Below are 12,046 nucleotides of genomic sequence, written 5' to 3'. Positions count from 1 at the left end.
TGAGTCAAAAAGTGTGGGGGTGTTGTGACATGGGTTGAGAGGAGAGAAAATATGTTACCTTTATGTTTTCTGTCAACACGTCCTCACTAGTGATGGCCAAATGAGGCCTCATGAATCACTGTCTTTATTTTCTGAAGCTACTAAATGGCGCTGTCTGTTCAACAAAGGTTTGAAAGCACATTTCACTGCCAGTCCTTCAGCCTTTATCTTTAAACCAAGAGTGCCTGAAAATACAGAAAGTGGTTCCTGAGGCTTCATTTGGCCATCACTGGTTCTCACCCCAAGCTGTCATATATCCCCACTTTGCCAGTGGACTTTCACGTCTACTATTATGCACTAGGTTTCCTCATGTGTCCGCTGTTAACTTTCCTGGACGCCGCAACCAACGCTCAGATGTCAACAGGAACACATGGTCCTATTCCCAGTGAATCAGATTTGGCCTAGACTGGACCACATTATCATGCTGATGAAGAATGATGAATATGAATATTTTCTTTCATTACTATTGCGATCAATACAACTATTAATATTATGATTTTATTATCCTAAACTTTATGCTGTTACTTGCCCGCTCACCCACCTCTGTACATACTCCTATGTAAAGCACATTTGGGTGTGTGCTTGTGAGGTTGTGTGTCAGCATGTGTTTGGCTGTTTAAGTATTACATCATTTTCAGAGATGTGTGTGGGTGTGTGTATGTACTGAATATGTGTAAATGTTATGGTACTCGTTTGGGGGAATCAGCAAGTCTAAATTGGTGGCCAGAGGGAGGCTGAGCCATGACTACATGATCCTCAGATATGTATATGTGTACTGTTCTGTGTGTTGCTATATGTTGTGTATTTTATTTGTCTTAATAAAGAACAAAAAACATGATTTGTTTTTTGTTTTTTTAAATCATGGTTTAGCTTATTATATTCATACAGGAAGTAAACACCGTCTTCCAGGGTGAAAGTCCTGGGTTTGTTGGACCTATCCACCACCCTATATAGGGACCTTCAGCTCCTTATATTATGGTAGCCTTTCAACCTGATGCTGTATCATACCACTGCGACAGGTGCTGTCAGACCCCACTACGTACAGAATAGTAAAAACTGCTTTGTTAAAGCTGCAGTAGGTAGAAAGCCTGAAAACGGTTGATTTTTGAGTCTCATCTGAGTTAGGTTTCGTTAGTCTCCGCACTGAGCCCCTCCTACCAGACGAGCACGCGAGTATTTTATCCTACTTGGTTCTATTTCTCCCTCTCTTGGAGCCTCGGCTCTCCCTCATGGAGCAGCAGCCTGATCCATCCCTCTCCCCGCGGACCCGCACGTACTCCCAAGCCTTGGCTCTCGCTCTCCATGGAGAGCCCTTGCTCCACTCCCACGGCCGACCCTCACGCCCTCCAGCCAGGCCCAGCCCCACCTCACCCTTCCCCTCCCTCCAGGGCTCCGGGGAACTGAGTTCTGTCTTCCTTTTTTTGGGTTGTTTAGCCGTGTAGGCAGTTGTAGCCAATGCTGGAATAGCTATTTTACCTGGTGCACTGTTCGCCATTGCCACTTGCTCTCCCCTTCTGCTGGCGGCACAGGAACGCGCATATGCAGTACAACAGCCAATAGGAACGCAGTGGTCTGAGCTGACCTTTGATTGGTTGATGCACATCGGCATGATACTGATTCTTTAGAGGCTGAACACAGAGCCATGGTGAGGTGCAGAAACCTATTGTTTGTCTCAGACCACTTGATTTACATTATGCTTAGAGGATATTATAAAATTTTTACTCAGTTATACCAAAACAATGTTGCCTATTGGAGCTTTAAGTGCTATAAAGGTCATTTTAATAGAGACAGTTTGTAAGATGTGGATGTTATGATCTTGATAACTGTCGCATTACATCCTGACACCACCTGACGGTGTATCATACCACCACGAAAGGGGGGTTTGCTGGAGCCTATCCCAGCTGACATCGGGCGAGAGGCAGGCTTCACCCTGGACAGGTCACCAGACTATCACAGGGCTGATACATAGAGACAGACAACCATTCACACTCACATTCACACCTACGGACAATTTAGAGTCACCAGTTAACCTGCATGTCTTTGGACTGTGGGAGGAAGCTGGAGCACCTGGAGGAAACCCACGCTGACACGGGGAGAACATGCAAACTCCACACCCCTCACAGCAAGAGGGTTCCAGGTTCAAACTCAGGGTGGGGGGTTCGAACCTGGAACCCTCTTGCTGTGAGGCGACAGTGCTGACCACTACACCACCATGAGGCTACTATTAGTAGTTGTATAATATTATTTCACTGCAGCACGAAAAACATCCTGATGTCCAATGAGATGTCCTGATAGTGTTTGTAAGTGGTGAAGCTAAAAAAATAAACTAAAAAAGTCAGCTCATCTCCAAACTCAATATGTATATTTTTTTCTTTTCTGTCCATTAGAGTCTCGTCTTTGGCATTCCTCTCATATACTCCAAAAATTAAGCTCTGTGGCGCCACCTGTTAAGACTGTACATTATTTTTCTGAACTCAGAGCAGCTCTGTCTGCTGTTTCCTCATCAGCAGAGCAACAGGAAGAGGAAGTTCTGACTTCAATTATATTTCAAATTCAGTCTGATGTTCAGACAGTCAGCAGCAAGACGACATGGAGGTCACAGCGCTCTGCATCAGACTGTGTGAGTACTGAGTCTGTCCAGTGTTCACACAAATATATTGAGACAATAATTGTTTGTTTCTTGGGTTTGAGGGCAAATAGATATGATTTATCTAAAATACACTGATACTCTTTGCATGTATTCTCTGGAAAGAACTAAAGCACAGATAATAAAGGGAGCTGTAATCTACTTTCTGATGATTGACCAAATATTAGATATGTTCACATGTTACAGTTATGTTATACCGTACGTGTTAAACATTACATCTGCTATAACAGCTCTCTTATCTTTTCAGTGATGACTGTGTTGTTGCTTCTGGTTGCACATGTTGACCTCAGTGATTGTCAAAGAGCTGGTGAGTAGCATTTTGATAATCAGACATACTTTACAGTACAAAAATGTATGCATAGCTGGCATCATTCTGACATCATCTTAGGCTTCAATACATCATATAATCCCCAAGTTGTCACGGGCTACAAAAACTTAAATTTCATCTAGTGTTCACAATTGATAATACCTGAATATAGAAATAAATATATAACAAATATAATATATTACAGCTTCTTATGTTTCAAGTTAACATGAGCCAGAATTTGTGTTTAAGGATAACTTTTTAAGCATCTGAAGAGTGCATCATCGTGCCATGCTTGTCCAAATCCAACTGCGCACATTTTAATGTTGCTACATTTAAGCTGTCAAGGAGAAATACATGTTTTTAAATGTATGCCTAAAAAATATTATGGAAGTGCGATGTATGAGATATTTATCGATAGTCAGTGTATTACGTAAGGTAGATGGTAGTCCACAGGCCCCCAGTTTGGAGGAGCAGGCTGGACTGCGACATGTAAGATACTGCTGTGTGCTGCTGTGGAGGGGTCAGCAACAACACATATTTTAGCCACCTAAAAAAATCAATATCTTTGTAAGTGTTTGCTATATTAAGAGTATTTTCACAGGTTTACCTTCATGTCAGACAGTTATTTCGAGTACGAAAATGATGGATTTCAAGATGGCTAAAATATTATTTTATTGCCAACCCCCTCCACAGCAGTACATTGCTTAGCTTTCGTGTCGGACTCCTGCCTGCTTCTCCAAACTGGGGCTGTGCTGACTGACATCTACTGTGTAATACACTGACTATGCATAATGACCTTATACAACCCCATTTAAAACACGGAACTATCTCTTTAATGCATCTCATCCTTTGTGTCTCTGTGTCAGATGCAGGTTTCCCTCAGGTTGTTCCAAACCGACAGCAGTTCTTTGAATATGAGCCCATTACTGTCACCTGTGAGGGTCTGGAGGGACTGACTGGATGGAGAGTGGTGAGGAGGATCGGAGGTGATGTTAAAACATGTGCTGCTTCCTGGTCAACGTCAACAGGACCCTGTAAAATAAAGAATGCCTTAGCGGCAGTTGACAGTGGAGAATACTGGTGTGAAATGGGAGGAGCAAAGAAAAGCAACACTGTCAACATCACTGTCACTGGTATGCAAATACTAAAACGCTAAGTAGTGCAAAGTTGTCACAGTTTTAGTCTGTGGACATCTCAGTTTGAAGATTTATTCATTTATGTGTCTAGTATGTTATATAAAATTCCATGTAATATAATCAAGTATTGGTGTCCATATTGGTATCAGATTTGGAAGTACACTTTTGCCTTACCTACTGCTCAATATGTGCTGACACAACATAGCATGACCTAATATGCTCAATAAAACATTACTTGTTCCCAGACAACGTTTGTGTGTGGGGCCCATGTGACTTGTGAATGTGCTGAAAATGGACCATATGTGATATTGTCCATGGGTTCCTTATTGGCCACATGCCAGTTGCCTACATAGGTGGGTTTACCCAAGTGGGCCCCACATAGGTAATAGTAGGACTACCTCGGTAACAAATGGGTATGGGCCAAAAATGGGCATCTTATCTGGGTTAACCCATCCATGTAGGCAAATGGATCCCATGGACAATCCCACATAAGGCCCATTTTAACACCCATTAGCTACTCACATGGGCCCCCCACATAAACGTTGGCTACGTTAACATATCAAAACACAAGAACTGTCTGCCACATTGAGCGGCTTTTTCATTGCATAGCAGAGACTTTCAAACAGTCTAATTCACATATTCTTCAGGTGGCTCTGTGATCCTGGAGAGTCCTGCTTTTCCTGTGATGGTGGGAGATGATGTAACTCTGCACTGCAGAAACAAGCAGATGTCCTCCAACCTCACAGCTGCATTTTTTAAAGATGGCCACTTAATGGAGAACAGCTCTATGGCAAACCTGACCATCAACAGTGTTTCCAAGTCTGATGAAGGACTCTACACGTGCAGCATCCCTGAAGATGGACAATCATCAGCGAGCTGGCTGATTGTCAGAGGTAAGACATACCAGTGTTTAAAATAAATCTGACAATGCTTTGTACCTTACCTATGTCTAGTTCCATGTTTAAAGCTTGATAGGCTCATCACAAATGACTCTTGTGACTCACTGTAACCTGCTCTGCAGTCTAGCTTAATATGTATTACAACTGAGAATAGTCAAGAAGACCTGTTGGTCTGAGAAGTAAAGCTGAGGTGTGAGGATGTCCTAAACTTTACAATTTCAGAAAAATATTAAATTAAGGAATGGACACAGTAACTGTATGGAATAAGTTTCATTTTAAAGAAATACTAATATTAAACCAGCTCTATGACACCATGGTGCAGGCAGTGAGCAGAAAATCGGTGGCAACACAGGGGCCACCTTACAGTAACACCACTCATCTGCACACACTGCCCACACCATGGAGACACAGACCTGGTTGAAAATCAGCAAATTATCCCATCACATTGATATCACAGAGTGCATTTTACAGCATTAGGATCATGTCTCATGTACAGAACATACCGTTACCTCTCCAGCAGCTGACAAGGTGCCTCATCGTGGCCTTCAGCTCCCTCTGCTGCTCTGCATTACTGTCAGTTTTTTCTTGGTGGTTCTGCTGCTGTTGATGGGATTACTGCAATGTTGGAAACATCAAACAATCACAATAGGTACAGAGAATAAAATAAAGATACCATTTTAAGTACTGTGACAAAATACTAAAGGAGGGCTTCTTTTAAATTCCAGATATCCCAACCTCTCCTCCCTCCATCCAGTCTTTCTGTTCTCCACTAACAGGTGAGAATTACCTTTCATTCATATGTAGGTATATATTTTCATTCATATATATATATACCGCACATATACAGTACAGGCCAAAAGTTTGGACACACCTTCTCATTCAATGCGTTTTCTTTATTTTCATGACTATTTACATTGTAGATTCTCACTGAAGGCATCAAAACTATGAATGAACACATGTGGAGTTATGTACTTAACAAAAAAAGGTGAAATAACTGAAAACATGTTTATATTCTAGTTTCTTCAAAATAGCCACCCTTTGCTCTGATTACTGCTTTGCACACTCTTGGCATTCTCTCCATGAGCTTCAAGAGGTAGTCACCTGAAATGGTTTCCACTTCACAGGTGTGCCTTATCAGGGTTAATTAGTGGAATTTCTTGCTTTATCAATGGGGTTGGGACCATCAGTTGTGTTGTGCAGAAGTCAGGTTAATACACAGCCGACAGCCCTATTGGACAACTGTTAAAATTCATATTATGGCAAGAACCAATCAGCTAACTAAAGAAAAACGAGTGGCCATCATTACTTTAAGAAATGAAGGTCAGTCAGTCCGGAAAATTGCAAAAACTTTAAATGTGTCCCCAAGTGGAGTCGCAAAAACCATCAAGCGCTACAACGAAACTGGCACACATGAGGACCGACCCAGGAAAGGAAGACCAAGAGTCACCTCTGCTTCTGAGGATAAGTTCATCCGAGTCACCAGCCTCAGAAATGGCAAGTTAACAGCAGCTCAGATCAGAGACCAGATGAATGCCACACAGAGTTCTAGCAGCAGACCCATCTCTAGAACAACTGTTAAGAGGAGACTGCGCGAATCAGGCCTTGATGGTCAAATAGCTGCTAGGAAACCACTGCTAAGGAGAGGCAACAAGCAGAAGAGATTTGTTTGGGCCAAGAAACACAAGGAATGGACATTAGACCAGTGGAAATCTGTGCTTTGGTCTGATGAGTCCAAATTTGAGATCTTTGGTTCCAACCGCCGTGTCTTTGTGAGATGCAGAAAAGGTGAACGGATGGATTCCACATGCCTGGTTCCCACTGTGAAGCATGGAGGAGGAGGTGTGATGGTGTGGGGGTGTTTTGCTGGTGACACTGTTGGGGATTTATTCAAAATTGAAGGCACACTGAACCAGCATGGCTACCACAGCATCCTGCAGCGACATGCCATCCCATCCGGTTTGCGTTTAGTTGGATGATCATTTATTTTTCAACAGGACAATGACCCCAAACACACCTCCGGGCAGTGTAAGGGCTATTTGACCAAGAAGGAGAGTGATGGAGTGCTGCGGCAGATGACCTGGCCTCCACAGGCACCGGACCTGAACCCAATCGAGATGGTTTGGGGTGAGCTGGACCGCAGAGTGAAGGCAAAGGGGCCAACAAGTGCTAAACACCTCTGGGAACTCCTTCAAGACTGTTGGAAAACCATTTCAGGTGACTACCTCTTGAAGCTCATGGAGAGAATGCCAAGAGTGTGCAAAGCAGTAATCAGAGCAAAGGGTGGCTATTTTGAAGAAACTAGAATATAAACATGTTTTCAGTTATTTCACCTTTTTTTGTTAAGTACATAACTCCACATGTGTTCATTCATAGTTTTGATGCCTTCAGTGAGAATCTACAATGTAAATAGTCATGAAAATAAAGAAAACGCATTGAATGAGAAGGTGTGTCCAAACTTTTGGCCTGTACTGTATATGTGCGGTCTATATATATGTGTGGTCCACTGTATTTTCACAATACATTTACACAATTCCACAAGCCAATGCATTGTCAACAACATGGTCATGTAAATATTTCACAGTAAAAAGCCTCATGTCAACAAAAGAGGGGATTCTTTTCACAGAAACTTTGTCAGGGTGCTATAATTTTGAAACGAAAACAGGGAAGGTTGAGTAAAACATAATTATTTATATTTCTTCAGGTCTGTGAGTGATTTCGACATTGTAGTGAAAGGAGGTATAACACAGGCACAGAAATAAAAACAGGTTCTGTGGTGCACATGGGGAGCTCATGCAAGCAGTGCGGCCCAGGCCTTAGAGCAGCCACACTGCCTGTGTGAGCAGTGCTGCTCAGCTGCAGAACATCTGTGGAATAAGAGCGTTGCCTGCTCTACTTAATGAGGCACAGTTTCAGTAAAGGTAGATAGTAAAAATGGCCTTTAACTATTTGCCAAAGATATGACAAAATACAAATATTTATTTTTAACTCACCCTTTCTTAATGAAATAAATAAAATCCCTCTGACAATGTTTCTGTCGACAGAATCCCTTCAACATTCAGGTTCATAACTGAGTGAATTACTGACTTTAAATTGTGCAAATACAGCTGATAGAGTAGCAGGCAGCTCTGCAGCAGCTTTGCCTGTGTGAACACCACACATGTGCAAGCCACAGCAGTTCAGTGAGGTAGCTGTCACACATCGCTCATGCAGGCTGTGCAGCCCTGGTGTTAGGCCCTATAGAAACAATATATTAGCCTAATGTTATTCATTGTCCTCAGGCCTTCCAAAACGCACCATAGACAGACTAACCAAGAAGAGAGAGCGAGTTTATCAGTCCAGTTCTACCCAGCCCCAGTTGATTCCAAAAAGATTCTGCTATATACAGTATAAAGCTCTTACTGAGCAGGAACATGTTTATTCTGTGAACTCTTTATCATTTAAGTCATTTTAGACTCCATCTGCACTCTGACATAGTCCCCTGTTGACCTTTACATACAGTCAGGCCCACACAGAAATAACTGGGACTCTGAAAAGGTCCAGTAAGTGGGACTTCCCCCTTCCCTCTCTCCTAGATTAGATCAGTAAATTTCTTTTTTTTTTTTTATGATGTTGCATACACAGAAATTTCTCATACCATTTTCAGGATGGAGGGTTGTCATCATGAAACATACTAAATTTTACCAAAGCAACAATAAACACATTGTTCATTTTTTGTTTTTTTAAAAAGCAATGAATACTGTGTTTATAACATAGTCCAAGGTCTCGAGAACCACAAACACAACATGGAAGTTAAAACAGTTGTTAGTGTATTAAAAAATATGGATCCATTCACTTATATCATAATATTTATAGGAATATATTTATAGAGTTTTTTTGTAAGTTAGCTAGTTCGCTTTGGAAACAAATTATTTTATTATGTGCCAGTTTTTATTTTTGTCTGCCCATATACCTACCTGCTACTTTATTATGTTTCAGTGGCTGAAGTGGAAAGTGAAGCTGCTCCGAACCGGGAAACATATGCTGTCATTACAAACCTCAGGAGGGTGTATGGTAATTAAATATAGTGGTATTTAAGTTGACCTTTAGATTAAAGTTTGCAGCAGTGCCTCTGAGCAGACATTACTTTGGTGTCACAACTATAAAATGACACTGAATTACTAGTCTGACGTTTATAAACTCTGTTTGAATGTACATTCAATTTTAGACTGTGTTACACTGCACCTGCTTCAGGAGCTGTAGGCCCCAGTGATCATTCTTTTATAGCGACCCAGACAAAAACCACACGAGAAACCCACAGACAGAAAAAGGTAGATGGGCCCCTCAGTTCATCATGTAGCAGCTCCTATTTTGGTTGCACTTACAGTCACAGGAGAGGTCAAGTTAAGTCAAGTAGCTGCCATTTAAATAGGCAATGCATGCTTTAGGTTTATTTATAGCAGGACATCAAGTATTTTACAGTATGTCACCTTGCAGCTCCATGTGCTGTATGGGTAAGTGAATGGGTGGTCAGTATTTCATAAATACACAAAGAGGCCATTAATCAGAGCACTCATATTCTGTAGTGAATCTGTTTTCAGACATTTTTGATCAAGATACACCTGCATTGCCATAAATAACACAGACGGAAAACAAGTGTATCAGTCCAACAGATCAAATAGGGAAACAATTGTATGTGTTGTGATGAAAAATATTAATATTTTATGAAAGGAATTACATTTAAATCAAAGATTTGACTCTAACTCGCAAGTCTAATGACAAGATAGTGAAGATGTTGACTTGTTTTGTCAAAGTCAAATGGTAAAGCATTCATTCATCCTTAAAATGTGGAGAACAGGGTCAAAAAGTGTCAATATTCTTTTAGGATTTGCTTTACCATCTGCCTTAACTCTGCGAAGGCAGTTGTTGAATTGATTTTCTGAGGGTGCAAGGCCAGAGGGCTTGTCATATGTTGAAAAGTGCTCTGAGGCTAATTGTGCTTTGTGATAACAGGCTTTATAAATGAAATTGAATTTTAAAAAAATGAGAAATTACAAAGGTTTAACACAAGTATTAAGTCAGTTATCGTCTGCATAAAAATGATTTTAAAACACAATGGAAGTTGTGTAACAGGGGGAAAAAAGCATTTTATAGATAAAGAAATGGGCCAATTATCAAGGCTTATTGTACCCCACATTTAAGTGACATGGACAGTCATAATAGTGGTATAATTACTGTATCTGAATTATTGTTCAAATATGTATTTATGTATGTCTCAAGCTTTCTGAAACTGTGTCTCTGTCAGATAATGAAGAGCCCTTATTTATGCCTGTTTACCACACCTTAAGCCTGGGGACAGCTTGACACACAGTCCACTATGGAAAGGTAATATCACTTAATGCAACACTTCCCGTTCTGGAAATTTTACGCTTTTCTTTGTTTAGATTAAAATGCTATTAATAAGCTGATGGCACACTAAAATGCCCCCGCCTCCGACCAGGAAGAGTGAGTCTGTGAGACAACAAATAGGCTAGTTTGTGGATATAAACTTTCCTCCGTAACAATGGCAGACAAATGCGGACCACTGCTTCCACCTCCAGCTGCTCCAACAGGGAAATCAGTTGGCAAAAGAAATAATATTGCAGAAAAAACTAACACTATGAGAGAACTCCATGCTGCAAGAGTTAAAACTCGGGTCAACATCGGCTCTCCTTCGAGCGATGGCGAGGACTGATGCAGCTTCATCCTGAGCTAAAAAGGGACAAGATGGTAGCAGATTTTCTGTTGGCTAGCTATTTTTAGTTTGTCTGTAATGTAACATAGGCTATAACGCTATATATGATTCCTCTTCTCCTCTACTCTTGGCGTGTTCCACTCACTCTCCTCTTCCGTGTATCCAATGTTACCACCTACGTCTATCATAGACGTAATGAGGATGTAATGGAGGAGGGGGGAGTAGGCCTTTGGAGGGAGGTGGAGTTGCAGGAGGGGGGGTTGGGACTTTGGAGGGAGGTGGGAGTTGATGTTCAAACTTTTTCTAAGTGCCGTGTGAAATGCAAGAAAGAGTCATGAGTATTAATATCTTAACCATCTTGACAGCTGTAGTCTTTGTCTCCTGTGTGTCTTGCAGGTTACAGAGAGCAGAGACTAATGTCTGAAGAAGGAAGGAGAGTCTATTTAAAGCTTTGTAATGCGTGCAGGTCGTGTGACCACACAAAGCTGTTTTGTTACAAATTTTAATCACCTCAACTGCAGAATGAAGGTTTTATGTCTGTTTTCTAAACATAACTGTTTTCAAATTGTATGCACTTAAGTGCATTGGTTGGGGAGTTGTGTTTGTTCATGACAAAAGACAATGACATATTTATGTGCTGTTAAGAAATGTATTAAGAAAAAAAGTTAAAGATATTTAGGTTATGTACATTTGCAAAGGGAGTGCATGTGTTGATTCTTAATTACAGACAATCACTGACTTGTATGAAGTAAAAACAACCTAAAAACACATGAGTCCTCATCATCATCATCATCATCATCATCACATGAGAGTCAGAGCTTCGGCTAACTAACACCTCATTGTCTATTTTAAGAGATATGAGTCTCTAACAGTCAAACCACATTGCTCTGTCTGCTCTGTTCTCACATCTGGAGACATTGTTTAAAAGAAGAGAGCTGCTGCAGCCTTTAAATGCACTCACTGTGACTTCTGTGGTCACACTGCACGACTTATTTTGATCTAATGCTGATCTGAAAGTTGGTTTGAACATTTCTGTTGTTAACCATCATGTTGTCAAGTTTTAAGTAAGAATGTAAAAATACTGTCAACACAAGACCTTTACCAAATATAAAGCTTACCAATTGTTAAGGTTGAGAGAAGCAACAACTCAGTCACAGACAGACAGTATTCTTAGCGCTTAAAAGAGCAACGTCTCTGAACTTTCTGATTGTGTTACAGAATAAGGCAGTGGAGTTGTTACAGTGTTTGTTATAGTGTTTGGCCTGCATATGATTTCCAGTAAGATTATGGCAACAAACAGACTGAAAA

The 12,046-nt window shown here is 41.0% G+C and overlaps 1 protein-coding gene across 3 annotated transcripts; it reads left to right on the top strand.

The window, feature by feature from the left end:
* The first annotated feature begins 2,456 nt into the window (after nucleotides 1–2,456).
* On the top strand, nucleotides 2,457–11,503 carry LOC117245799 (putative high affinity immunoglobulin gamma Fc receptor IB). Of its 3 annotated transcripts, none has more exons than XM_078163967.1 (9): nucleotides 2,457–2,659; nucleotides 2,934–2,993; nucleotides 3,860–4,126; nucleotides 4,777–5,022; nucleotides 5,525–5,677; nucleotides 5,754–5,804; nucleotides 9,004–9,078; nucleotides 10,310–10,389; nucleotides 11,135–11,500. In XM_078163967.1, exons 1-8 carry the CDS (start codon nucleotides 2,629–2,631, stop codon nucleotides 10,366–10,368), a joined length of 942 nt encoding a protein of 313 aa, XP_078020093.1. In that variant the 5' UTR covers nucleotides 2,457–2,628; the 3' UTR covers nucleotides 10,369–10,389; nucleotides 11,135–11,500. The 3 variants fall into 3 exon arrangements, with proteins under 3 accessions (XP_078020093.1, XP_078020095.1, XP_078020094.1); XM_078163969.1 differs by having other exon boundaries at nucleotides 2,462–2,659; nucleotides 5,546–5,677; nucleotides 11,135–11,497; XM_078163968.1 differs by having other exon boundaries at nucleotides 2,598–2,659; nucleotides 3,866–4,126; nucleotides 11,135–11,503.
* The last annotated feature ends 543 nt before the right edge of the window (nucleotides 11,504–12,046 follow it).

Source organism: Epinephelus lanceolatus, chromosome 22 (genome assembly GCF_041903045.1).
Source record: "Epinephelus lanceolatus isolate andai-2023 chromosome 22, ASM4190304v1, whole genome shotgun sequence".
NCBI lineage: Eukaryota > Metazoa > Chordata > Actinopteri > Perciformes > Serranidae > Epinephelus > Epinephelus lanceolatus.
This window is presented reverse-complemented; position numbering and strand designations above follow the sequence as displayed.